The sequence below is a fragment of the Ochotona princeps genome, chromosome 1 (assembly GCF_030435755.1).
Source record: "Ochotona princeps isolate mOchPri1 chromosome 1, mOchPri1.hap1, whole genome shotgun sequence".
Classification (NCBI taxonomy): Eukaryota; Metazoa; Chordata; class Mammalia; order Lagomorpha; family Ochotonidae; genus Ochotona; species Ochotona princeps.
Genome location: NC_080832.1, coordinates 6646398 through 6673315, shown reverse-complemented (window position 1 = coordinate 6673315; position 26918 = coordinate 6646398). Strand labels below are relative to the sequence as shown.

The 26918-nt window shown below is 54.2% G+C and overlaps 2 protein-coding genes across 4 annotated transcripts; both read left to right on the top strand.

Annotated features, from left to right (window-relative positions):
• Positions 1 to 14: 14 nt before the first annotated feature.
• MRPL18 (mitochondrial ribosomal protein L18) lies at positions 15 to 5325 on the top strand. Of its 2 annotated transcripts, none has more exons than XM_036494190.2 (4): positions 15 to 183; positions 371 to 557; positions 4069 to 4151; positions 4971 to 5038. In XM_036494190.2, the coding sequence occupies exons 1-4, from the start codon at positions 132 to 134 to the stop codon at positions 5036 to 5038; spliced, it is 390 nt and encodes a 129-aa protein (XP_036350083.2). In that variant the 5' UTR covers positions 15 to 131. The 2 variants fall into 2 exon arrangements, with proteins under 2 accessions (XP_036350083.2, XP_004595523.2); XM_004595466.4 differs by having other exon boundaries at positions 22 to 183; positions 4069 to 4300; positions 4971 to 5325.
• A 1222-nt stretch (positions 5326 to 6547) lies between these two features.
• Positions 6548 to 26224, top strand: PNLDC1 (PARN like ribonuclease domain containing exonuclease 1). 2 transcript variants are annotated; one of them, XM_004595480.3, is made up of 19 exons: positions 6548 to 6755; positions 7050 to 7107; positions 7253 to 7326; positions 10413 to 10452; positions 11959 to 12082; positions 12258 to 12346; positions 16038 to 16138; positions 18159 to 18235; positions 18459 to 18602; positions 19003 to 19072; positions 19414 to 19499; positions 20232 to 20287; positions 22432 to 22496; positions 22699 to 22752; positions 22869 to 22911; positions 23754 to 23853; positions 24816 to 24991; positions 25074 to 25172; positions 26015 to 26224. In XM_004595480.3, the coding sequence occupies exons 1-19, from the start codon at positions 6680 to 6682 to the stop codon at positions 26076 to 26078; spliced, it is 1596 nt and encodes a 531-aa protein (XP_004595537.2). In that variant the 5' UTR covers positions 6548 to 6679; the 3' UTR covers positions 26079 to 26224. The 2 variants fall into 2 exon arrangements, with proteins under 2 accessions (XP_004595537.2, XP_058526750.1); XM_058670767.1 differs by having other exon boundaries at positions 6681 to 6755; positions 12035 to 12082.
• Positions 26225 to 26918: the final 694 nt, after the last annotated feature.

The following is a 26918-nucleotide window of genomic DNA, read 5'->3' as shown; positions in this document are numbered from 1 at the left end:
TGGGGAGCGGCTTCTGTCCTGGACGACTTTGATGACCGACCCATCCAATATGGCTTCAGCCGAAGAGTTGCTGGGGGCTGGGTGAGAAGGAGGGAGCGTTTATTGTAGCTTCGCCCGAGATCCTCACAGCGATGGCACTTCGGTCGCGGCTTTGGGAGGTGGTGTCGTTTAGCAGGAGCCGCGGTAATTACTGTCGCCCTGTGTCTCCCTCACGCGTCCCCATCGCCCACAGCGCGGTAATGGCAATGCCTGTCCCCGGCTCTGTGATGGCCGCGCGTGTGGCCACGCGGGCCTGCCGTTGGCCTGTGGCCTGGAGCGAGGGAGGGGCGGTGTCCCCGGGGTGACCCGTGCTGTCGCTTGCGTCTCTCAGGGTGCGGGCCCGCAGCCCTCTCGACCAGGTCCACGCCAGCCGTGACGCCCCAGGTGGACCCTCAGGAGAACGAAGCCGTGGCTCCGGAGTTCACCAACCGGAATCCCCGCAATCTGGAGCTCTTAGCGGTCGCTAGGAAGGAGCGGGGCTGGGGGACGGTGTGGCCCTCGCGGGAGTTCTGGCACAGGTAATTCCTGCCGGCGTGTGACAGCGCCTGACCTGGCTGCACCACAGTGCGCAGAGTGAGAAACCAGTCTAACATGCACAGGGCTGCTGCTGCAATGCCCGACAGCGAGGGCAGCCCAGGCCCGAGCCAGGAGCCAGAGTTTGACCATCCAGGGACTCCCACCTGCTGCCTCCCGCGGGTAGCCGGAAGCTGCAAGTGGAGCTGGGACTCAGCCCTGTCTCAGTGAGGGACCGCACTGTTCCAAGCAGCATCCTCATCGCTGTCCAAACGTTTGCTCTCTCCAGAGCACAGATTTTGGAAGGGGTGGGATTCAAGAAAGAATGTCAGAAGTCTTACTATTGGTTTTCATAAGTTATTTTACTAGAAAGTCTGAGTTAGGGAGAGACAGAGAAGTGTTCCACTGGTTCACTCCCCTAATGGCCGCAGTGTCAGAGCAGAGCTGATCCACAGTTAGGAGCCAGGAGCTTATTGCAGATATCCTGCCTGGATACAGCAACTTGGGCCATCCTCAGTTGCTTCCCCAGCCACAGGCAGGGAGCTAGATAGGAGGTGACAGCCTGAACACGGATCAGCACTCATTTGGGATGCTGGCACTTGAAGGAGGATTAGCTGTTGAGCCATAGCAACCAGCCCCTGTCTAGTCTTACCTATTTTATAGGGGCAGGAGTTTGAGGCTTAGGGAGACAGGATTAGTACTAAGTGGCAGAGCTAAGGTTCAACCTTGTTTTACCTGACCTCAGAACAGGACACTAAATCATGACGGTTAAAGGGAGAAGTTAAGAGAGGTTTTCCATCCACTGGCGCACTCCCAAGTGGCTGCAATGGACAGGCCAAAGTCAGAGCTGGGAACCCCGTCCAGGACCCCCCATGTGGGTGGCAGGTGCCAGGTACGGGGGCCATCCTCTGCAGCTTTTCCCAGGGAGTTGGAGAAGTGGAGCAGCCACGACACAAACCCCCGTATGGGGTGCCAACATCACTGAGCAACAAGGCCCACCCCAAAAATAGAATTCTTAATGAGGATAAAGAGTGACAACAAACAAATTGAAAATCATAACTAAGTGTTGTATTTATTTAGCAAACATTGGACCTGTATTGCTTACTAGGCATTGGTTGGAAGGAGAAAATAAAAGTAAAAGTTCTCTTTGTTCCCAGTCTTCAGTTTTGTAGGAGAGGGTGGGTAGGGGGTGATTGGTAGTCGGGGCTGGGGGCAGTTCACTTTTACAGTCCTCTGGAACTGGAGTCTAAAAAGCTGTGGGAACATCAACCTGCAACATCAACTTAATATGTGTGTGAGTCAGTTAAGTAACAAGCAGCCCAGGTACCCCCCGTTTTTCTATCACAACAGCCTTAGTAGAGGCTTTTGGAAAGTTGCAGTAGGAAATGACCTCGGAAGTTAGAGTCCTACGTCTTCATTGAACAAATGACTGAGACAAAGGTGGGCATGCTGGCACCCCCTGTCTAGAGTTGGCTTACAAGTTAAAGCTGCTTTTAGGGATTGGGATTGTGGCAGAGCAAATTAAGGCTTGTGGTGCTGTCATCCCATATCCAATTGCTGCTTCTGACCCAGCTCCCTGCTAATGTGCCCAGGAAGGCAGGGAATCTGGCTTCAGCGCCTGGGCCCTGCAGCCCCGTTGGGAAGGCCAGGCGCAGCTCCTGGCTCCTGGGCTCAGCCAGCCCCGGCTGTTGCAGCACTTCGGGAAGCGAATCAGCAGCTAGAAGAGCCTTCTCTCTGTGTCACTCTGCCTTTAAAATAAATGTGTTTTAAAATTGTTTTTAAAAAATACGAAAAAATGTTCATGACTTGTGAAAATCAGCTGAAACTCATTTTTCATTGTCTACAAAAGAAAGTTTTTTTGTAACAGGCATGCCCATTATCATGTTTTGTGTGTCACCTGCCTGTCACGGTTCCATAGTGCCTTCAGGTGAGCAGTTTGAAAGGACTGTGCTTTACAAAGTCTAAACTATTTACTGCCTGGCATTTCATAGGAAAAGGTTGTTGATCCACTCTAAAAAATTAATGGGGTTTTGTTTTTGCAAGAAATATTAGTAGAACCAAGAGTAGAGGCAATTTTATAAATCTTATGCGACCTATTTTGCATTAAAATCTTGGACTCTTAATTTAAATATTTTCTTTAAGTCATTCTTAGTATTTTAAAAGTTAATTTTTAAAATTTTATTTGAAATAGAAAGACATCTTCATTTGCTAGCTTTTTCCCGACATACCCACAGCAGCCACTGCTGCGCCAGGCTGAAGCACGGAGCAGGGGAACTCAGTCTGGGTCTCCCACTTAAGTGGCAGGAAGCCAGCGCTTTGGGTTTTAATTATCTGACTGTATTGGTGATTACCTTTTATAATTACAGTGTTTCCATTAATTGGGGCTTCGGGACAGTCTTTTTTTTTTTTTTTTTTAATAAGTTGGTTTTTTTTTTTTTTTTTTTTTTTTTTTTGCAAAGTCAGATATACAGAGAGGAGGAGAGACAGAAGGGAGGATCTTCCATCCAATGATTCACTCCCCAAGTGACCGTAATGGCCGGTGCTGCGCCATGCTGAAGCTAGGAGCCAGGAACTTCCTCTGGGTCTCCCATGAGGGTGCAAGGTTCCAAGGCTTTGGGCCGTCCTCGACTGCTTTCCCAGGCCCCAAGCAGGGAGCTGGATGGGAAGTGGAGCTACCGGGATTAGAACCAGCGCCAATATGGGATCCTGATATGTGCAAGGCGAGGACTTTAGTTGCTAGGTCACTGTGCTGGGCCCGAGGGGACAGTGTTGAGTGACAGAGTGCTACTTGAGTTACCCTTATTATTTGCTTTCACATTTAAATCTTTGTTTCTTCTTACATTTATTTTGGTGTTAGGAAGAAGCAGGTTTAGGTAGCAGCTTAGCTCTGCTTGTTCCTAGTCCTTTTTTGAAGTGCTTCTTTAAATAAAACTGGACTCTGTAGAAAGAGCCAATTCCTCCTTGTTGTTTCAAGCTAAGTGGCAATAATTGGTATGTTCTTACTGAGAATATTCTTTTTTTAAAAAAGACTTATTTATTTTTATTACAAAGTCAGATATACAGAGAGGAGGACAGACAGAGAGGAAGATCTTCCGTCCGGATGATTCACTCCCCAAGTGAGCCGCAACGGGCCAGTGAGTGCCAATCCGATGCCGGGAACCAGGAATCTCTTCCGGGTCTCCCACGTGGGTGCAGGGTCCCAAAGCTTTGGGCCGTCCTCGACTGCTTTCCCAGGCCACAAGCAGGAAGCTGGATGGGAAGTGGAGCTGCCGGGATTAGAACCAGCGCCCATATGGGCTCCCGGGGCATTCAAGGCGAGAACTTTAGCCGCTAGGCCACGACGCCGGGCCTGAGAATATTCTTGTAAAGGCAGAGACAAAGCACTTTTCTCAAAATCTGGATTAAGTATTTCGAAGTAAATGAACCGAACCCTGAGCCCTTGATGAATGTTAGCACCCGGAGCATTTGCCTTTGCATAGACTGTTTTAGGTTTCCTTGTCTTCTCATCCCTTTTAGGTTGCGAGTGACAAGAACTCAGCATCATGTGGAAGCACTTGTTGAGCACCATAGTGGCCAGGTGGTGGTCTCGGCATCCACCCGAGAGTGGGCTATTAAGAAGCATCTGTACAGCACCAGGAACGTGGTGGCCTGTGAGACCATCGGTCGGGTACTGGCCCAGAGGTGCCTGGAAGCAGGGATTCACTTCATGGTCTACCAGCCCACCCCTTGGGAGGCAGCCTCAGACTCGGTACTGGCGTTTTCACATTTTTACTTAAAAATTGTGCTAATTTTATTTTTTTAAATGTTATTACTATTATTTATAGAGTTGGAGAGTTCTTCCACCTGCTGGTTCATTCTCTCAGATAGTTTGAGCAGCCAGGGCTGGGCCAGGCTGAAGCCAGGAGCCAGGAGTTTCATCTGGATTTCCCATATGGGCACAGGATCCCAAACACTTGCGTCATCTGCTATTGCTTTTCCCAGGCCACTAACAGGGAGTTGGATGAAGTGGAACAGCCAGGACATGAACTGCAGACTGCAGCTTGAGCTGCATGCCAGCCGCTCTGTTGATTCCTGACATTAGACATACGATGATGGTTTCATGTGTGCTGCACAGTCCTCCCCTGCGGGGACTAGTATTCCCGGTCTAATACCCAAGTTGAGGCTGAGCTGGCCTGAGTCAGTGTGTGCCGGGTGTCAGTCCCAGGGTGACCGACTGTGGAGCCATCCTGCTCATGTAACATGAGGTGCTGTGGCCCTTGACAGCCCTGTAGGTTACTGTCAGTCTTAGGATATGTTGACAACCCAGAGCAGGCTGGGAGGTTAGTAAAAACCAATCGGTTGTCTATTTCTGTTTCCTGAAGAGTGAATGGTGTGGTTCTGACTTAATGGTTTCCTTCTTTTCTGATTTTCAAAACCAGATGAAATGCCTGCAGAATGCCATGACGGAAGGTGGTGTGGTGCTGCAGGAGCCTCGGCGGATCTATGAATGAGACACGGGCGCTGCTCGTGCCTGTCTGCGTGAATACAGAACCGAGAGCCGCTGCAGACACGGCCACCACCACAGGTGCAGCGGAGCAGCCCCGGGGCAGAGCCGTCACTCACGGGATGCAGGCCTGCCTTCTCCCCGGTGTGTTGTGCTTTTTTAAGTCAAGGTCTTAGTTCTTCCTCTCTTGGACATGAGAGAAATATTCAGAAGTTACCAACTGTAATTAACTTTGGCGGGACAAAAGTTTTTTTAGAAGCTATAAAATAAAATTACATTATGTCCTCTTATTTCCCGGTTATATGGAATTTTCTGTGCCTTGAGCTCTCTGTCACGCATCAGGTTTGCGGGTCTGTGGGAGGCCCTGGTACATCAAGGGCTGATTCCTGGCGGCCAGGGAAGTTAATGTGGACGTGGACAGGATGGTGTGTGCTACGTATTGTGAACCTGCCTGCCTGTAGCTAACGTGGCTGGGATCGTGGCGTCCTCGGAGAGCAGCCCCTAAATTCCACCCAGGTGTGAACTCTGGCTGGCAGACTGGAGAAGGGAGAGCAGGAGGCTCGGTCGGCTGGTCCATTCCCAGATACCTACAAGGGCCAGGAGTCTGAGCCAGGAGCCGGGGCTCAGTGCAGTGTCACATGGGCAAGGGTCGGGGTACAGACAACCCAGCGGGCCTTGCATCCAAGCACTCCCTAGAGGCCATGATCACCCTAACTGGTGACTTCATGAGGAGACTTCCTGCCCAGCCCACATGCCAGGGGGTCTTGGCAAATACTCTGTATCTTGTTTTAGAAATAAAATCCCTGACTGACGCTGAAGGGAGTGTTCAGTGTTACCTGAAATATTGATTCAACATGCCATGCAGTGGTTACCTTTTGATCAATAAGTATGGGTAAATATCTCACTGGGGACATTTACACCTTAAAGGCAAGATGCTGCTTGCTACACCTGCATGCCATATTGTCTGATGCAAGTCAGTTCGTTTCTGGTCCAGGTTCCTGCTAGCACCTCAGCAGCTGACTTCCTAAGTCCTGGGACGGGGCGGGGCAGGGGTCCTGCCACCCGAGCGGGAGACCCAGATGGAGTTCTGGCTTTGGTGGTTGTGTGGGCATTTGCAGATGAACCAGTCGATAGAGGATCCCTGCAAACGGGCACGGACATAAGCAGTCCATCAGCTAAGGATTTGGAAACCTATATTTCTCCAAACCAGGGGCCCTGGGGAAGTGGGCTGCGCGTGTGTGAGGATGCTGGTGGGGACACGAAGGTGGAGTGAGGAGCCTGTTGGCGTGGGGCGGCGCGGGAGGGCCAGCCCCGGGGAGCAGAAGGCGGGGTCGGCGGAACCTGCCCTGGCTTCCGTTGCAACTGCAGAGCTCCCATCCCGCTCAAGTCCCCTTTTCTCGTTGCCCGCGAATCTCCTTCCCTCCTGAAGGACCCAAGGGGTGGCCGAGCAGCCAGCTGGCTGGGCTTCGGCAACAAAGCAACCGTCACAATCAAACTCCCGCGCGGCAGGTGCGGGCGGTGTGCGTGGCCGCGAGGCGGGGCCGGGACTCCGCACGGAGAGCGAGCCCTTTAAGGCCCGCAGCGCGACGGAAGCGAGCGGGCAGCACGTGGCTGCGCCGACGTCCGCCGTCCGGCTGCGTAACCATGGACGTGGGTGCGGACGAGTTCGAGGAGAACCTTCCTCTGCTCCAGGAGCTCGTCCTGGGCGCCGACTTCGTGGGTAAGGCGCCCCGACACTGCGAAGCTCGCCTGTCGTCGCCAGGGGCCCGAGGGCCGGGCGGGGCTGGCAGGGGCAGGGCTGGCGGGCACCCGGCGCGGACGTTAAGCAGCACCTTCGAGGCCTCTGCGCGCACCGCGCTTGCTGGCCAGAGCTTCCGGGGCGTCCAGGTGCGACAGGTGGCTTGCTGTGCCTTCTGCCTGAGCCCGGTGCGCCAGCCACCCCCTGCGCTCAGAGCAGAGCGTGGAGCCGTGGACGGGTGTGCCTGGGGACTCGACTGTCTCGCGTGCCCCGCAGGTCTGGACATAGAGTTTACCGGTCTTCGGTCGAGCCTGTCGGAGCCTCATCAGATAAGGTAAGGCAGAAGCTCTTCTAGAGCCCCGTAGGAGGCGGCTCACCTGTGACCTTGTGTGTAGGCCGCTGACCAGGGGGGCAGGACGACCCCTTGGGGGTCGCCGCTCAGGGCTGGCGCTGGAGTGAGATGGCCCTGTCTCCCACAGTCTCTTTGACTTGCCATCTGAATGGTATGTGAAGACCCGGCGGAGTGTTCAGCAGTTCACCATCTGTCAGATTGGTGAGTTTGACCTTCAGCTGTGGGTTCCCAGACGCCCATCGTCCCGTTTCTTTCAGGGGAAAATATTGTTCGAAAGGTGCAGATACTGCTTTTGTCCAATTGTCTCGTTCGTGGCCTTCATCATGCCCAGGGGACCTGCACCCTGAATCCACTGGAAGGAGCACTGTTACTGTTCCAGTTCTGAAACTTCTTTTTTTCAATCTTGGACATTCGGGGTCATACTGAGAGTCTTGTCCTGTGCCGGGTTTGCTGCCTGCCCCTCCTGCCATTGGATTTGTTGGGAGATCTTCCTAGATTGGCACACATTGTTTCACAGTCGTGTAGTAGTCCAAGTCACTCCTGTGCTTCTGACCGGGTCTCCCGTGGCACAGGTGTGGAAGTGGGGTGGAGTGGCCAGGGAGCAGGAGTCCTGCCTCCCAGCCTTCCTCTAGGCCAGGGACAATTTGCAGCAACAGGAAGTATGCAGTGAAACATCACTGAAGTGATCATGCCGGCAAGGGCTTGACGTTGGCAGTGAAAAAACAATCTGTGGGCTACATCCTCCTGTGGTCAACGTCCTGTTGGCAGCGTTAAGTGGCACTTAGTGGCTGTGTTCCTTGCTGGCCTTCTGTTGTCGATGTCTTCCTAAATGGGGTGACATTTCCGGAGCCATGGGAAAACAGGTTTCATTTTTGTGTTTTTCCAACTTATTTGGAGTGAGCCAGCAGATAGGAGACCTTTTAATGTTCCCACAGCAGTTTGGGCAAGACTGAAACCAGGAGCCAGGAACTCTACTCAGGTCCTCACATGGGTAGCAGGGGCCCAAACACAAGAGCCAGCACCTGCTGCCTCCCAGGTGAGCTTGGCAAAGAGCTGAAATGCCGAGCCGAGCGGAACCTGGGCGTTGGTGCTGGCTTTCAGCTGTGGCTCTCCCACTCAGGGTCTTTGCTGCACCGGACAGCCGTTCTGAGGGCAGCTTGGCTAATATTTCTGTTCTCCTACTTTGCAGTGGTTTTTCTTTTATTTTTTAAAGATTTATTCATTTTATTACAGCCAGATATACACAGAGGAGGAGAGACAGAGAGGAAGATCTTCCGTCCGATGATTCACTCCCCAAGTGAGCCGCAACGCGCCGATCCGAAGCCGGGAACCTGGAACCTCTTCCGGGTCTCCCACGCGGGTGCAGTGTCCCAATGCATTGGGCTGTCCTCGACTGCTTTCCCAGGCCACAAGCAGGGAGCTGGATGGGAAGTGGAGCTGCTGGGACCAGAACCGGCACCCATATGGGATCCCGGGGCTCCCAAGGCGAGGACCCCAGCCGCTAGGCCACGCCGCCGGGCCCGTTAAGATACTTTAAAGCAGTCAAATTCATATGTTTTTCAGTTTGTGGTTTTGCTGTTATACCTGGTTGCTTTTATTTATTTTTAAAGATTTATTTATTTTTATTGGGAAGGCAGATCTACAGAGGAGTAGAGACAGAAAGGAAGATATTACGTCTAAGGATTCACTCTCCAAGTGACCACAAAGGCTGGAACTGAGCCGATCCAAAGCCAGGAGCCAGGATCTTTCTCTGGGTCTCCCACGCAGGTGCAGGGTTCCAAGGCTTTGGACTGTCCTCGACTGCTTTCCCAGGCCACAAGCAGGGAGCTGGATGGAAACGGGGCTGCCAGGATTAGAACTGGCGCCCATATGGGATCCTGGCACATGCAAGGCGAGGACTTCAGCCGCTAGGCTACTGTGCTGGGCCCAAGAGACAGATTTTTATCTGCTGGCTTACTTCCCAAACGGCAGCAACGCCAGATCTGGGTCATTCTGAAGCCAGGAACCAGGAGTTTTTTCCAGGTCTTCCCTGTGGGTGCAGGGGCCCAAAACTCAGGTCAACCCCCACTGCCTTTCCAGGCCGTTAGCAGGGAGCTGGTTGGATGTGGAGCAGCCAGGACACGAACCGGTGTCCATATGGGATGCTGGCAGCTGAGGTGGGAGCTCAAGCCACTACACCATGGTGCTGGCCCCTGGTTTAATTTTTAGATATGGGCTTGGTGCGGTAGTCTAGTGGCTAAAGTCCTCACCTTGCATGCCTGGGATCCCATATGTGCACCGGTTCATATCCTGGCAGCCCCACTTCCCATCCAACTCCCTGCTTGTGGCCTGGGAAAGCAGTGGAAGATGGCCCAAAGCCTTGGGACCCTGCACCCAAGTGGGAAACTCGGAAGAGGCTCCAGGCTCCTGGCTTCAGATTGGTGCAGCCCCGGCCATTGCGGCCGTTTGGGGAGTGAATCATTGGACAGAAGATCTTGCTCTCTGTCTTTGCTTCTCTATGTATATCTGACTTTGCAATAAAAGTAAATGTTTAAAAAAAAATTTAAGATGTGTTTATTTTAAAGCCAGAGTTAGGTGGGAAGGTGGGGAGTTCACTCCCCAAAACCCACAGCAACCAGAACTGAACCAGGTTGAAGCCAGGAGCCTGAACTCAACCAGGTCTCCCAGAGGAGTGCAGAGATCCAGGATTTGGGCCATCTGCTGCTCTCCCAGGTGTATTAGCAGGGAGCTGGCTTGGCAGTAGAACAGCCAGGGCTTGAACCAGGGCCCAGGGGGATGCTGGCGTTGCAGGCAGCAGCTTTAACCCACACAACATTAACACACGTACCAGATACCTTTAAATGTTTCTCGTAGTCTCGGAAGATCTAGTCAATGGGTCACAATTGTCAGGGCTGGGCCAGGGTGCAGCCAGGCACCCAGAGATTCTAGCCATGCCTCCCCCAAAGGAGGGAGCCGTTCAGAGGCAGAGCAGAAGGAACTTGAACCTGGAAACTCCCAGATGGGATATGGGTGTTCCAAAGGGTGGTTTAACTGGCCTAACTGGCCGTGCTGTAACAGCAGGCCCCTAGTTGGTTGTAAAAACTGAAAATGCCATCAAAACTCTCCCATGACAACAATCTGGTGTTTCCAGTGCTAGTTGCTCTGTTTTGAGGCTGTCTCTGCCTTTTGGTGCTCCCGGAAGATGCCCTGCAGGCCCCGTGGCCCGCGGCTGGCTGAACATGTCTGGTCTCACTACTCCCCCTGCAGGCAGTCGCTTGAAATAGTCATGACTTCTCTTGTTCTTCCAGGGCTGTCCCTGTTCTCTACAGTCCAAGGAGAGTCGAACAAGTGAGTACAGAGGGTGAGCCCACACAGCACACACACTCGCAACTGGTGCCCCTCGCATCCTGCAGCTGTGCCCTGGGCCCCCCACCTTCCCTCTTGTCCTCTGCCAGACCTCAGAGCAGCACCTTTCCCTGGGCCTTTCCCGTTTCTCCTGCCTGTGGGCCTTGTCTTTTCTTGTGCCCCTTCCTCAGAGCAGGATTTGTAAATGTTTTGTTTCTAAAGATTTATTTGGAGCCGGCACAATGGCCAGTCCTCTACCTGCAAATGACAGCATACCATATGGGTGGTGTTTTATGTCTCGGCTGCTCCGCTTTCCATCCAGCTCCCTGCTTATGGCCTGGGAAAGCAGAAGATAACCCAAAGCCTTGGGACCCTGCACCCACATGGGAGACCTAGAAAAAGCTCCTGGCCACTCAGGAAGTGAGCCAGCAGATGGAAGATCTTTCTCTCTATCTACTTTGTAAATCAGTCTTTCCAATAAAAAATTTGAAAGAAATTATTCTGCAAAAAAAAAAAATTTAATTGGAAAGTCAAATTTACAGAGTGAAGGAAAGATCTTCCACCCACTGAGTCGCTCCCCAAGTAGTCACAACGGCCAGAGCTGAGCCAATCTGAAACCAGGAGCCAGGAGCTTCTTCCAGGTCTCCCATGCAGGTGCAGGGTCCCAAGGCTTTGGGCTGTCTTCCACTGCTTTCCCAGGCCACAAGCAGGGAGCTGGATGGGAAGTGGAGCAGCTGGGATATGAACCGGTGCTCATATGGGATCCCAGGCGTGCAAGGCAAGGATTTTAGCCATTAGCTTACTGTGCTGGGCTAAGAAATTGTTCTTAAAAATTGTTTTTATTGGAAATGCAGATTTTACAGAGCGTAAAGGACAGTTGTCTGTCTGCTAGCTCCCCTCGCTGTGACCAGAGTGAAGCTGTTCCGAAGCCAGGCGCCACCTCTTCGCAGCCTCCCATGTGGGTGCAGAGTCCCAAGGCTTTGGGCCGTCCTCGACTGCTTTTCCAGGCTGGAGCTGGTTAGAAAGTGGAATAGCCAGGACATAAAGCGGTGCCCATACGGATGTTAGTGCCACGGGGTGGCGGATTAGCATGCACCACTGCTTCTGCCCTGTTCAAAGCGGTTATACTGGGCCCGGTGTTTAAACTGCCTGGTAGCCAGCAGGCCCTAACAGTCAGAAAGGGTGCCTGCTGTATGAGTCGGCCTGTGTGGGGGTTGAGGGCATAAATGTGTTGGCTGGCAACCAAGTGGCCATCCTGCTAAGCTTGTGGGATAGACCTCACACCCCGAGTGCAGTATTTTGGCCGCCGCCCCCCTCCCGGGACCCGAAGCAGTGAGGTTAATGGTAGCACTGGTTCTATATGGTTTGGGCCTTGCTCCTAATGCTTTTCTCCTCTTCTCTGTCCCCATGCCTCCCCCCTTTCCTTCCTCTTGTGCCTCTCCCTCCCCGTCTCCCTTCTGCCCTTCCTTACCCCCTTCCCCGTCTCCCTCCTCTCTTCCCCCATTGCAGGTATATAGCCCATTCATGCAACTTCTTTCTCTTCCCCACAACATTTGGGATTTTGGACTCAGAATTCTCTTTCCAGGCTTCCAGCGTCCAGTTCTTGAATCAGTATGGCTTCAACTATAACAAGGTAGGATCTGGAGCCAAGCCCGGCCTGTTGGGCTGGGGGTGGGTGGCTGGGTGGCACACCCTGATTTTAACTCTCATCCCACCACCCTGTCCGAGCCCTGGAAGTTTCATGCCACCCTGCTGCTTGCCCCGGGTGATGCCTGTAACTCAGCGTCCTGTCTCGTTCCCATCTTTAGTTTCTCAAAAAGGGCATTCCCTACATGAACGAGGAGCAGGAGAAGAGGATCAGGCACAGCATCCTGGCCGGCAACTGGAAAGTGCGCAGGTAGAGGGCCCAGGGCTCCCGCGCTTCTGCCTTCTGCCTCCGTGCACTTTGTGTGGGTGGCTTGGGAGGCACTCTCTGGCCTCGGCCGTGGTGCTGACGCATGTCCTCCTGTGGGTGAGCCTGGGCCTGCAGCTGGGTCCTCAGCACTTTGGACCCACTCTGTAAGGCTGTTGGAATATACAGTGTGACCGCAGTACACCTGCTGAGCTCGGTAGCCCGGTGCCAGGAGTAGCTGTGTTGCACTTGCTCAGACCTCGTGTCTTGTCCTGCGTGACTGCCCACGGAGTCTTCCAGGGCAACGCAGGTAGCCCTGCCACACAGCACGCTGATTAGACACAAGTCCTTGCTGGCTGTGTCACTCCGTGGGTCTGCCCCTGCTGTAGTTGTCTTGCCTGTGGTCTCCAGTGGTGGATCACTGCCCAACTTCATCCTGGGACCCAAGGCTGCTGAGTGGGGATGGGGTGACGAGCTGTGGTGGCCTGGGCTCCTGTCCAGCGGTTTCCAAGGGCTGAGCATCATGGACCAGTGACACTGCTTGGACTTTAGGTTCTTGCCTTTTCTGGGAAGGAGATTACATGGGACAGCTTTTTTTTCCCCCCAAGAGAAAAGTAGAGGCATCTTCTATTCACTCCCCAAATGGCCACAGTGGCCACAGCCTAGCTGCTATGAAGCCTGAGTGTATTCTGGGTCTCCCATAGGTGCAGGGGCCCAAATGCTCAAGCCATCCTCTGCTGCTTTTGTAAGCTATAAGCAGGGAACGGATGGGACCTGAAATAGTGATCATGTCGGATGCCAGTGTTGCAGGCAGAGGGTTATCGTGCTATACCATACCACTGGCCCCAAGGGACAGCTTTTGCCTGGTCTGTGTAACTTTCCTGTGTAATGCTGAGTAGGTGTTTCCATTTGTATTCTTGGTGCTGGTTTTCAAATAAATCATGGGGGGAAACATTTTGAAATTTTCACATCTTATATTTCAAATGCTGGGAAAAGGGCTTTCCATGTTCATAATGTTCTGTTTTTTTATAAGAGTACCTCGTCTTGTTCCAGATTTCGGTGGGAAGGGTTCCAGTTTTTCTCCATTCAGTATGATGCTGGCATTGGGCTTTTCATATGTTGCTTTGATTATGTTGTGGATTTTTCCATCTATGCCTACCTTAGTTAGGGTTTTTAGCAGGAAATTGTGTTGGATTTTGCCGAAAGCTTTTTCTGCGTCTAATGATACTATCATGTGGTTCTTGTTTTGCAATGTTTGGATGTGGTGTATCACATTTATGGATTTCCGGATGTTGAACCATCCCTGCATTCCAGGGATGAATCCTACTTGATCTGGATGAATGATCTGTCGGATGATTTTTTGAATTCTATTGGCTAGGATTTTGTTGAGAATCTTAGCATCGATGTTCATCAGAGAAATAGGTCTGTAGTTTTCCTTCTCAGTTGGGTCTCTGTCTGGTTTTGGGATTAAGGTGATGTTGGCTTCATAGAATGAGTTTGGAAGGGTTGCCTCTTTTTCTATTGTATTGAAGAGTTTGTAGAGGATTGGAGTCAATTCTGTTCGGAATGTTTTGTAGAATTCTGCAGTGAAGCCGTCTGGGCCTGGGCTTTTCTTTGTTGGGAGATCTTTAATCACTGTTTCAATCTCTGCTTCAGGTATGGGTTTGTTCAGGTCGTTTGTTGCCTCTGGGCTAAGTTTTGGCAAGTTGTATAAGTCTAAGAACTTTTCCATTTCTTGGTGGTCTTCTGATTTGTTGGAGTACAGTGCTTTGTAGTAATTTCTGATTATGTTCTTAATGGATGCGGTGTCTGTTGTTATGTTGCCTTTTTCATCTTTGATGCTGGATAAGAAAGCTATGGTTCATCTACTCCATGGAATACTACTCAGCTATTAAAAAAAACAAAATGCAGTTCTTTGTGGCCAAATGGGCCAAACTGGAAACCATAATGCTAAGGGAAATGAGCCAATCCCAAAAGGTTAAATACCACATGTTTGCCTTAATTTAAGATGACACGATGTTATGTATAACATGTTATGTTAGGTTTGTTATATGTTGTGTATAAACTAAAATTGAAATGTCAATGAGGTGGTCACAGAAGGTGGTTAAGAACTCGCATTTACTTTTACCATATTGGTTACTCATTACTATGTCAATTAATTCCATAATGATGTAAATTTTTGCTGATGGTATGTTGGAGTGTTTAATTGACTGGGATGATACTCTGCTGGCTCTGTCTTCAGACCAGAGAGGGTATACCTAAGAAGCCGTTGAACTTGACTGGACAATAAGATGCTGGACTCTATGTTTGGTATATGCTTGCAATGGGGGAATCTCAACTGAAGTTGAGCTGTGGTTATGCAACAAGGTGGAGGAATCCACCATGGTGGGAGGGTTTGGGGAGGGGTGGGGAGAATCCCAGTACCTATGAAACTGTGTTACATAATACAATGTAATTAATGAATTAAAAAAAAAGAGTACCTCAAAGTTTGAGGGGAAATGAAATGGAGAAATTTTATTTTGATGATGCACTTTTTAATTTGCATATATTTTTAAACTTATTTTATTTTTATTGGAAAGGCAGATATACAGAGAGAAGGAGAGACAGAAAGGAAAATCTTCCGTCTGATGGTTCACTCCCCAGGTGACTGCAACGGCCAGAGCTAAGCCAATCCTAAGCCAGGAGCCAGGAGCTCTTCCGTGTCTCCCATGCGGGTGCAGGGTCCCAAGGCCTTGAACTGTCCTCGACTGCTTTCCCAGGCCACAAGCAGGGAGCTGGATGGGAAGCAGGGCTGCCGAGATTAGAACTGGTACCCATATGGTATCCCGGCGTGTGCAAGGCAAGGACTTTAACCGCTATACTGTTGGGCCGGGCCCAATTTGCATATATTTTTTTAAAGATTTATTTTATTTTTATTGGAAAGTCAGATATCCAGAGAAGAGGAGACACAGAGAGAAAGATCTTCTGTCCGATGATTCACTCCCCAAGGGAGCGCAGTGGCTGGTGCTATGCCAATCCGGAGCCAGGATTCAGCAACTTCTTCCAGGTCTCCGACGTGGCTGCAGGATCCCAAGGCTTTGGGTCATGCTCGACTGCTTTCCCAGTCCACAAGCAGGGAGTTGGATGGGAAGTGGAGCTGCCAGGATTAGAACCAGCGCCGATATGGGATCCCAGCTCATTCAGGGCGAGGACTTTAGCCACTAGGCCATGCCGCCAGGCCCTGCATATGGTTTTAATTGGATGTGTTTCCATGAGCTCTTTGAAGGCCCTGTCTGCGAGAATGTAAAATTCTTTTTGCTGCAAAACAGACGCACCTGCTCCTCCGTGTCCCGAGCCCAGCACTCTCATATTGCTGATAATAGGCGCCGTGCTCACCAAGTCTTTGTCCGTTTGCCCGGGTGGTGCTTCGCACCTTGAGGGGTAGGAAGAGGGTCCCAAGGGTGTGACACTTTTCACTGGCCACATCCCAGTGCCATGGCTTCTGCTGTGGCCAGGGACACAGGCGGGGCTGAGTGGACGCCTCCTGGTATGTAAGGACTTGGACAGGCCACAGTCCCTCTCTTTCCTCTCTCCGTCATTTTCTTCCTAAGATGGCCATACACGGACTGGAGGTTTCAGCATTGTCTTTTGGGTCCACATTGTCTTGGGGTCCTGGTGTGGTTCCCTCCAACGCTTCCGTTTCCTGTGCCAATTGCAGCTCTCTGGATAAAGACCAAATCAAGGTGGTGATTGACGAGGTGACGCGGTGGCTGGACCCAGCCGAGGAAGGCGCCTGCATGACCCTGCCTGGGATCATTGGTGCGTGCGCGTCCGGGCCATCCTGATCCCTTCCCAGGGAGTCCCGCATCATCCTCACTGACCGACATCTCATGGACATGCCCTAGCTTGGCAGTTCTCAGAGCCTGGTCCACGGACCTTTGGGGGTCTCGGAGGCCGTTGTCCAGGGAGGCCGTTGTCCAGGGTGCGGGGCTCAGAACCAATTTTGGGGGCATCTGTCAGCTGTCACTTGCCACTGTCATTGTACCCTTTTCCTGTGGGGCCGTAGCAGTGGTGGGGAAACCCAGCCAGTGCCTCGCTCGGCACCCGTCGGGGCAGATGGCATCGACCTGTGCAGGTGGACCTGCATTGTTCCCAGGTATAGCCTAACCCTCTTGATGAAGCACAGTTCTTAACCATCAACCTGTGGTTGCACCTGTCGTTTTTTTTTTTTTTTTTTTTTTTTAGATTGGTTTATTTTTATTTGGAAAGCAGATTTACAGAGAGAGAGAGAACTGCTGTCTGCTGGTTCACTCCCCAGATGGCAGCAACGGCCAAAACTGAGCTGACTAGAAGCCAGGAGTCAAGAGCTGCTTCCAGGTCTCCCATATCAGTGTAGGGGCCCAGTGTTTTGGCCCGTCCTCTGCTGCTGTCCCAGACCACGAGCAGGAAGCTGGATGGGAAGTGGAGCAGCCAGGAGACGGACTGGTGCCCGTGTGGAATGCCAGTGTTTGCAGGGGAAGGATTTGCCTGTTGAGCCACCATGCTGTCCCCAGTTGCTTGTGTCTTAAATATTAGTGTGTTAATGCAAATACATGACAAGCCTTGTCCCAGCATCTGGAGCCCCGTGGTGGAGGTCCAGCATGTAGGCAAGCTGTTTGAGTTGAGAGCGGAGTGAGCTGTTCTTTCTGTCCTATGGAATGTTCCTTTTACTGGGATGCATTGACTGATTATTTGGAATTGGGGATAATTTGACCCTGTTCTGAGATGGAGAAAAGTCAGTGGTTTCAAGGAGACTAATTTGCAGTATGTGATAATGGTAAAATTCAGGCTCTCAGTCAAACAGTGGAACTTTGGAGATTCTGACCTGCCTCCACAATCCTCCCCACGCGAGACCTTTGTGCAGAGTGTCGTGGTCATATGGACAGCGCATTTTGATGGTACTGTGTAGTGACACAGGGCTAATTCAAAGAGTTTGCACAAAGTTGAATTGAAAGAGCAGTCTGTTCTGGTGTGTGGCCAGTACAGTGAGTTAAGGTGCTGCCTACAAGGCTGCTGTCCGATGTCACTCCAGTTTGAGTCTCAGCTGCTCCATTTCTGATCCAGCTCCGGGCTAATGCACCTGGGAAAGCAGCGGAGCATGGCTCCTGTGGGCGGCAGACCCAGATGAAGTTCTTGGCTTCTGGCTTCAGTTTGGCCCAGGCCAGGCTCTTGGTGGTCGTCTGGGGGAGTGAGCCAGCAGGTCAAAGTGCTCTCTCTGGCTCTTCCTTGCCTTTTCTCTGTAACTCTTTCAAATAAATCCCTTAAAAATTGTATTTTGATGCCAAAAATCTTGAGGTTTATCCAAATATTTTATTTGAAAGGCAGAGTTAAATCTTCCATCTACCAGTTCATACCTCCTCCTCCCTCCCCTCTCCCCTCTCCCCCAGAGCTGGGATGACATGAAGCCAGGAGCTTCCCCCTAGTCTCCCACCTGGGTACAGGGTTCCAAGGACTTGGGCCATCCTCTGCTGCTTTCGCAGGCCCTAAGCAGAGAGCTGGATCAGAAGTGGAGCAGCCAGGACTCAAAGCGGTACCTGTATGGGAGCCAGCATTGCAGGCGACGACTTAACCCGTTACAGCACAACCTGGGCCTGATACCAGTAGCTGTATCCCACGTGAACACTTTGCAGCAGCCGCGTGATCGAAGCCTTGGGCCGTGCCCTGTCACGTGGTTCACAGGCTTGGACACCCCCGTCTGCTGCCTTCCGTCTGCTCCGTCTCCCGCCTTCTCTTCCTCTGGGCTTCCACTGGGGGGAAAGCGTGGCTCCATTCAGGTGTGCCCCCTGTCTCCTTGCCTCAGGGTTCCAGGCCTTCGAGGTCCAGTTGGTGCTGAGGCAGGCCCTCCCCAACATCTGGACCATGGAGGAAGATGAGGGGGTAAGTGCCCGCCTGGGGAGAGGTACCATGCCCTCCCAGAGTCCGTCTCTCACTGTCTCCATCTCTCCTCCTCCTCTTCTGGCCACGTCTGCCCTCCGAGAGGCTTCTTTGTCTGCTGACACTGTTATTTCTTGCTTCTGCTTGGAGATGAAGTGCTGTGTAGTTAGGGTTCACGGCAGGAGCCCGGCCTGAAGGGTCTTGTCACCTCCGCTCTCCGTGTCAGGTGGTGGTGAAGAAAGTGAGTCGGCAGCACCGCTGGTACCTGGAGCACACGTCCGGCGACCGGGCCAGCTGCTGGAAAGAGAAGATCCTTCTCTCGGCCCGGGGCTTTTCCGTCTTCTTCCAGATGCTGGTGGAATCCCGGAAGGTGGGAAAGGGCCCCTGCAGCCATGGCCTCAGCTGGTATTTTGTGTCTGATGTGAGTCTTCCCTGTTGATCACCGGCTTCCTGGACCTAGCCTTGCTTTCACCAGACCATACCAAGTGACCTTGGAGGAAGACCAGCCGGCCACACGAAATGCCACTAGGTTCTTGGCTCTTAGGATAGCTCAGGGAAGCCGGTGGTCGCTGACCTAAACTCCTTGGGTAGGGACTGCGTGTGTTTGCTTCGCGCTTGGGGTTCTTAGTGTGGCCCCTCGGGGACAGGGTGAGGGTGAGGATGAATAGTCACAGCACGTTCCAAGGCCACATGCTCGGTAAAAAGCCACTTCCCTTCCGGCTACATTACTAATGTTCTGTTTTTCTCACCTGTCAACTGGTTCCAAGTAGCCTTTGGTGGGGCATAACATGATGATGGATCTGCTGCACCTGCATGAGAAGTTCTTCAGGCCCCTCCCAGGTAGGAGACGCACACCTGCTGTTGCCACCTGCCGCCCTGCGCACCTGCCGCTGTTCTCTCTGGTTTGCTGCCCAGCAGAGGGGTTTGGTTCAGAGGCAGGCTGCTGAAGAAGCCCTCGGTTGGCCATTGTTTCTGGTGGCCAGCAGTGGAAAGCACCCCAGCGTGATGATGAAGTAGCAACCACGGTGGCTGAATGTGGGGTGGGGGCGTTGGGGCAGAGTCCTCCACGCCAGGGGCTTAGGGCGTAGTTGGTGCTGGTGGCAAGAAGGGTCCGGAGACGGGGTCTTCCCGTCTTTACTGCGTGCGAGCTCCCTTTTGCCTGCCTGGTTTGTCCCCTGCAGAGAACTACGATCAGTTTAAGCAGAATATCCATAGTCTGTTTCCTGTTCTCATTGACACCAAGAACGTGACCAAGGACATCTGGAAGGTAATGACCACGTCCCCTGCGCAAGCAGCACGTGGCTGTCGTCTCATGTCTTATGCAAAAATCATTCCTCAGCCCCTTCTCTGTCTTCTCAAAGCAGAGTGATGGGGATAGGGTGGGAGGGAGAGAGCTCTTCCATTGGTTGGCTGCAAGGTCTCGGGCAAGGCCATACTGAAGCCAGGAGCCTGGAGCTCCCTCTGGGTCTCCCATGTTGGTGGCTGGGGCCCTGTGTGGCCCAGGGGACTTCCATGAGGTCAAAGGTGTGCACCCCATGTGGGGAAGAGGGGAGCTGACTGCTCTAAATGCTCTTAAAACCTGAAGAACCTCAAAGCAAGGTTTTGAAGCCCTGGGAGTGACCGGTTAGATTCAGTCAAGGCAGGAGGCACAGGAGTGGGTGCCATCCCTGGGCCGTCCATCTGCCCTCTGGGAGTTGCCAGTGGTAATGAGCCCTTGGCTCTGAGTGACCTGGCTTTATCCCCAGGCCCTCGGAAGACCCACCCTTGCATCCTCATGTCACTGGATCCGTGTTCTAGAATCCCTTAAGCAGCTTTTGTAACAGGATGCTGTGAACTGAGTGTGAGCAGTGGCTCCTGGCCTAGGCGGAGTGACGAGGAGGGGGAGGCTACGGGGGTCGGTGCTCCCCAGGCCGCTTGCACATCCCTTGGCCAACACCTGAAACAGATCATCCAAGCACAGGTGTCTTCGTCACCCCCAGCTCATCTTCTGTCGTTACAGGAACTGAATTTCCCGAGGGTTTCAAATCTTTCCGAAGTGTATGAAGTCCTCAACAGGTGAGGAAGGTGTTTTCATGGGGTGCGGCATGTAATATCAGTGGCCCTCTGATCCTTTTTTTGAAGCAGATTTGTTATTTGGTCTTTCATCTGCTGAACACTCCCAAGATGGCCACAACAGCCGAGGCTGGGTTGGTCTGGAGCCAGGAGCTGGGAGCTTCTTCCAGGTCTCCCGTGTGGGTGCAGGGGCCTGCGCACTTGGCCGTCCTCTGCTGCTTTGTCAGGCACGTTCGAAGGGAGCAGCGATGGAAGTGGAGCAGCTGGGATTCTAAATGGGATGTGGGCACTGCAGGCCACAGCCTGCCCCTCCCCCGCCTTGGCCCTCTGGTGCTCCTAGAGGCCCTTACACTGTCATGTTGCTCTTGGCACTTGCTGTCCCTCCCTCCGGCTCTATCCTGCCCACGGTCACGGCTGTTCTTTAATGACATCTCTTTGTTGGTCTGTGTTTGACTGTGTCGGTGCTTGTCTACTGCCTTGACTGAAGGGAAGACCCAGGCCAGCCATTGGCGACATGATGTGGCCTGGTTTTGTTCCGCTGTGCCTGTGACCTCAGACCTCCCAAGGCCTGCTCCTCCCTCCTGCCCCTGTCCACATACATAGATGGAGTGTCTGACCTGCTCCCTAGGTGGGGGGTGTCCTGGTCCTCCAGCTGGGTCAGGCTTCTCTCCCCAGGGTCCTTACATGCTCTCGTAGCTCATTACCCTGTCCGCACCCTCACGCCACCTGCCCCTGCTGTGTGCATGCAGCCGCGGGTCAGGTCCCGGCCCCCTGTTCCTGCTCTGCCCTCCTGTTCCTGCTCTGCCCTCCGTGGGTCTCGGGCATGGATCCTCGATGCTCATTCTGCAGCACCCGCAGCATCTGTGAAGTCTGCCCACTGGCAGGGTGGTACAGGGCAAGGTGGGCCAGGAGAGCTTCATGGTGTTTCCAAGAGCACAGCCCTGACTCCTGGCTTTGAGTTTGTTCTTCTAAAGTTGTTTTTGTTTGTTTGTTTATTTGTTTTTTAAGGTTTATTAGGTAGTTGGAGGAAGGGTGGAAGGATTTTTCCTCAGCTGGTTCACTTCCCAAAGGGCTACGACAGCTGATTGGGCTGGCTGAGGCTGGAAGCCAGGGCTGCTTCTGAGTCTCCGGGTGGCTGCAGGAAGACCCAGAAGCAGCTGTCTTCCAGGACTTGGGCCAACTTCCACTGCTTCCCTCAGGTGTGTTAGCAGGGAGCTGGATCACAAGTGGAGCAGCTGGGACTTGAACCAACACCCAGGTGGAATGCGAGAGACTTACCCTGCTGCGCTGCAATGCCAGCCCCTGATTTTTAAAACCTTTAGTGGCCTTTGCAGTGCCTTATCATGCTAATCCTCTTCTGGCAGCACCAGCATTCCAAGTAGGTGCTGATTCATGTCCTAGCTGCTCCACTTTCAATCCAGCTCTCTGCTTATGGCCTGGGAAAGCAGAAGGTGACAGCTCTGGTCCCTTCCTGCACCCGTGTGGGAGACGGGGAGGAAGTTCCAGGCTTCTAGCTTTGCATTGACTCGGCTCTGGCTGTTGCTTCTGTTTGGGGAGCAAACCAGTGGATGGAAGTTCTGTTTGTCCTTTACACTGTGAATCTTATAAAAGTAAATTATTGGGATAACAGATCACCAGGCAGACATAATTAAACCAAGAAAAGGCATCTTCCATTGATTCACTGAAATATCCACAAGAAGCTGGGGGCTGGGCCAGGCTGAAGCTAGAAGCCAGGAACTCGGTCCAGGTCTCCCACCTGAGTGGCAGGTACTCAGCAACTCGTGCCATCCGCTGCTGGGTGCATGTGAGCAGGAAGCTGGCTTGTAAGTGGAGTAGAGACTCCACCACGGGACGTAGGCATCCATGTGGCATTGTCCCACCGTGCCCAGTGCCTACCCTGGTCTCCTGGGGTTAAATACCAGCCTTGCCATTCTGGTCTCGTAAGGAACCTCAGAGTAGCTCAGCTCTCTGCCTCACTGTTACCACGTGTGCAGTGAGAGAACACAGTGCTTGTAGCCCGTAAGGTGGTCATGCACGTTCATCGAGTCCATGAGGAGAGGCCCCTTGACCCGAGGTGCCAGGCGGGGAGGGCGGGAAGCGGTGGCTTCTGTGGCCTGCTCTTTATGCCGTCATCTCTTCTCCCACAGTAACTTGAACCCCACCAAGAATTCCGGACCAGAGATTGTGCATGCCAGACAGTCTGAGAAATATGGTGCGTCCACGTGAGCGTGGCCCCCAGCCTGGCCGGGTTCCTGTGCCTCTCCCTTCCCCGTGCCTCCTGCCCTGGCTCCTCTGTGCTGCGGGGAGGGAGGTGGGCTGTGGTTCTTGCCTTTCTCTTCGGGGCCGAGGGCTGGGGACAAAGGACTGGTTTCTGACAGCGTCTTCCTGTTCTCTCTCCTGCACATGCGCTGCAGTGAATACCAAGTGCCCGCATGAGGCCGCATACGACGCCTTCCTGTGTGGGTCAGGTAGGAGTCCCTGCCGTCCTGGGCTCTCCCCAGCCGTGTCCTTGGCTTGCTCCCTTGGGCCCCTGCGTGGGTTTCCCCAGAGCTCTGGTGCATTTCCGATCCTTTCTCCCCCGCAGTCCTTCTGAAAGTGGCGCACTTGCTGCTGCAGCGGGCGCACGGGTGAGTGAGCTTGCCTTCCACATGTCGAGGGCAGGGCCTGGGCTGCCCAGCAGGGAGGCTGCCCCTGCCTGGGAAGGCCGGGCAGAGGCCCGTGACTTGGATCCTGGGGTGCAGAAACCCTGGAGTTGGAATCTAGAGTGGTTTCTGCTTGGTGGCCTCTCCTCTGCTATCCGCAGTGCCAGGCGCTTGGGCACTGGGTGCCTGTTGGCCACGCACATCCTAGGGCATGGCCATGGGTAGTGTAAGGCTGGGCGGGGGTGAGGGTCAACTGCAGCTGTGCTGTGGTCTTCGGGACTCACCTAGCAATGGCTTAGACCTGCTGACCGTGGACGGGCACCACTTGTGTACGTATGTGGCAACGGGGGGACAGGTTGGGCAAGCACTGTGTGGCTTGTCGCTGTGTCACCTGAGAAATCTGCCAGCCGGGCTCCCTCGTGCCTGTGCCCACCAGCAGAGACCCATGTACCACCCAAGCAGGCAGTTCAGTGCTTCGGTGCCTGGACCCCTGAAGCCTCAGCTCTTCTGTTCTTGGCTGCTCTTGGCCGTGCCAGCCCGGGCCTGCGTGAGTGGTCCTGGATGGGGGCGGGACTGGCAGTGAGATGAGGCCGTGTGGAGCTACAGAGGGTCGGTGAGCAGCAGACACTTGGCCATTGCAGGCAACCACTGCTTTCTGCTGGGCCGTGGAAGGGGCTTGGTCGGGGACACCAGCCAGGCAGGGCAGGGGCTCTGGAGCCAGGCTACGGGCTGCTCAAGGCATGTCCCCACTGCACAACTGTGCCTGGGCCCCAGGTGGGGCAGAAGCGCAGTGGGTCTGAGTGCTTTGGGTTTTCTCGTACATGTAGCAACAGCCCCCTCCCCGAGTGCTCCTTCCCACATTACCTCGACACGCTGGCGCCGTACGTGAACCAAGTGAACCTCATCCGAGCCGGCGTACCCAAAGTCGTGAGTAGCCTTCGTTTAACCCCTTTCCTGCCCAGGCCGACAGCGCAAGGCTGTGCGTGTGGGAGGGGAGGGTGTGTCCTGGTAAGGTGCCTCCTCCGTCCTCTTGTGTGTTTCTGCTGAACTCATCACACTCTTCCTCCCAGCCCCTGCTGCAGCCCCTCCTCGCTTCCCTCCTCTCCGCCGTGTTACTGTGCTTTCCGTCTAGATCTTTAATAAGCAGCAATAGCACTTCCTTCTGCTGGTCCCCTCCCCCAACAGCTGCAGTGACCAGGGCCAGTGACCAGGTGGTGGGGATCCCAGTCCTTGGGCCATCAGCTGCCCCCTGTACTCATTGGTGGGAAACTGGATCAGCAGTGGAGCCACCTGGGCAGGAACTGGCGCCCCGACATGGGGTGCTGCCACCGACATCCCCAGGCCACGGCTCTGCCTGCCTGCACCACAGCCCCTACATCCCCAGGCCACGGCTCTGCCTGCCTGCACCACAGCCCCTACATCCCCAGGCCACGGCTCTGCCTGCCTGCACCACAGCCCCTACATCCCCAGGCCACGGCTCTGCCTGCCTGCACCACAGCCCCTACATCCCCAGGCCACGGCTCTGCCTGCACCACAGCCCCTACATCCCCAGGCCACGGCTCTGCCTGCACCACAGCCCCTACATCCCCAGGCCACGGCTCTGCCTGCCTGCACCACAGCCCCTACATCCCCAGGCCACGGCTCTGCCTGCCTGCACCATGGCCCCTACATCCCCAGGCCACGGCTCTGCCTGCCTGCATCACGGCCCCTACATCCCCAGGCCATGGCTGTGCCTGCCTGCACCACAGCCCCTACATCTCCAGGCCACGGCTCTGCCTGCCTGCACCACGGCCCCAAACCCCGCTAAGTTGCATCTAGCATTTTGGTACCAGGTCTGGTGTTAGTAAGGACCGTGCGTAATCTCTTTTTCTTCCCTTCTCGCCTCTTAGAACTTCTCTGGTCCGGATTACCCCAGTTTCCGGCCCCCCATCCTCATTGTCAGTGTCAAGAGGTGGCCCAGCGTCAGCGAGCAGCAGGTGTATCGTGAGTTTCAGAACCTCTGCAAGTTTGATGTCAGGCGACTCACACGAAGCCAGTTCCTGCTTCTGACCAATAAGTTTAAGGAGTAGGTGCCTGGACTGCAGGTTTGTCTCCCGAACCATGGGCGCTCACACCTTGCCAGCTCACCTCCCGGCTTCTCTCCGCAGCGCCCGGAGCGTGCTGAAGGAGTACAGGGGCCACCCAAGCCTGCAGGTCTGCCTCTATCGGTATTGGAGACACTCCCCTGCCGTCAACTGCGTGCTGCAGTAAGTGACCGGGCTGCCCCTCTCCATCCTGAGCCCACCGCTCGCTGCAACCTAGGGCTGCTGTGCGGGCAGCTGCCTTGGGACACCATCCGACCGCTGTTGGTGGCCATTGCTTAGGTTCCAGGGCTCTGCGTAAGGCGCAAGTTCCTGCCCTCAGAGCACTCGAGGGGTGCTGGTGCTGGGAGCAAGCAAGTAAACTGCAGTGACCTGGGTGCAGGTGCTCACTCACGGGAGGAGGGGAGAGGGTCGGACTGGGATGCTGGAGCCCCACTGAGGAGTGAGTGTAGCCTAGAAGGGAGGAAAGCGGGTGTGGTGCCTGGGGGCTGGAGGTCATCTTGAGCAGGAGGAGGGGGCAAGGAGAGACGGGACCATGTCCTGCCTGAGTGAGGGGCAGTGGGCGTCACTCAGAAATAAGGTATCCTGGGACTTGGCAGAGGAGGTCTTGACCCAACTGAGGTTCTCCAAGCCTGGCTCTGCCTGGAGGAGGCCATGGTATGGTTGTACCAGGGTCCTGCCCGATGCCAGTAGGGATGGTGAGAGGAAGGGCTGCTGACAGGCCTGGTGAGGGTACAGGGGAAATCCTGGGTTCAGGGACTGAGCTGCCATTCGGGCAGTGCTGAGGACTTTGCTGTCCTGCCCAGGGACCGTCTCTGGGGGCAGCCTCATCCTGGAAGTGTTTCTGGGCCCCTCCTCCTTTCCCCAGGCTCTGGTTGGGAAGAAGAATCCTCAGATCCCCGATTGTCAGTCTGGGAGAGGCTGCCAGGACAAAGCGGGGGGTCGGGAGGGAGGCAGGACCAGCCTGTGCCGGCGGAGTTTGGGTGACCGTTGCCCTTGTCTTGCAGGGTCTGTGGCATTCTCACCACCTGGGCCTTGCTGGCATTCTTCCTGGGGAGACCCAGCTCCTGAGAGCAGCCTGCCTCCCGTGTCAGCCCCGGCCCCACGTCTCCCCGAGGCTGGCCTTCTGTGCCTGCACGGGCCCACCCACAGATACCTGGTTATGTTTCCTAAGTCTGTAACTACCATTATTGATAAAGAAATCCTTGTATACAGCACCTCTTTGTGGCCAAAGCTCTTTCCATAAATGACTTGAAGTCGCCTGATTTTAGCTACAGGTCATGGAGATGGAAGCTTGGCAGCCAGAGCTGCAGGGCCGTGGTTAGAGTGCAGACAAGGGGTGCAAGGCCCAGAGCTGTGGGGCCATGGTTAGAGTGCAAACCAGGGGTGCAAGGCCCAGAGCTGCAGGGCCGTGGTTAGAGTGCAGACAAGGGGTGCAAGGCCCAGAGCTGTGGGGCCATGGTTAGAGTGCAAACCAGGGGTGCAAGGCCCAGAGCTGTGGGGCCGTGGTTAGAGTGCAAACCAGGGGTGCGAGGCCCAGAGCTGCAGGGCCGTGGTTAGAGTGCAAACCAGGGGTGCAAGGCCTAGAGCTGTGGGGCCGTGGTTGGAGTGCAGACAAGGGGTGCAAGGCCCAGAGCTGCGGGGCCGTGGTTGGAGTGCAGACCGGGGGTGCAAGGCCCAGAGCTGCGGGGCCGTGGTTGGAGTGCAGACAAGGGGTGCAAGGCCCAGAGCTGCGGGGCCGTGGTTGGAGTGCAGACCGGGGGTGCAAGGCCCAGAGCTGCGGGGCCGTGGTTAGAGTGCAGACAAGGGGTGCAAGGCCCAGAGCTGCGGGGCCGTGGTTAGAGTGCAGACAAGGGGTGCAAGGCCCAGAGCTGTGGGGCCGTGGTTGGAGTGCAGACCGGGGGTGCAAGG

Excerpts from the sequence above, each read along its gene's own strand:
- MRPL18 (XM_004595466.4), top strand. The coding sequence starts at position 132 with ATGGCACTTCGGTCGCGGCTTTGGGAGGTGGTGTCGTTTAGCAGGAGC. Across the intron at positions 184-370 it reads GTCGTTTAGCAGGAGCCGCG|GGTGCGGGCCCGCAGCCCTC; the intron begins GTAATTACTGTC and ends TGCGTCTCTCAG. Across the intron at positions 558-4,068 it reads TCGCGGGAGTTCTGGCACAG|GTTGCGAGTGACAAGAACTC; the intron begins GTAATTCCTGCC and ends CATCCCTTTTAG.
- PNLDC1 (XM_004595480.3), top strand. The coding sequence starts at position 6,680 with ATGGACGTGGGTGCGGACGAGTTCGAGGAGAACCTTCCTCTGCTCCAG. Across the intron at positions 10,453-11,958 it reads GTCCAAGGAGAGTCGAACAA|GTATATAGCCCATTCATGCA; the intron begins GTGAGTACAGAG and ends CCCCCATTGCAG. Across the intron at positions 20,288-22,431 it reads GTGTATGAAGTCCTCAACAG|TAACTTGAACCCCACCAAGA; the intron begins GTGAGGAAGGTG and ends CTTCTCCCACAG.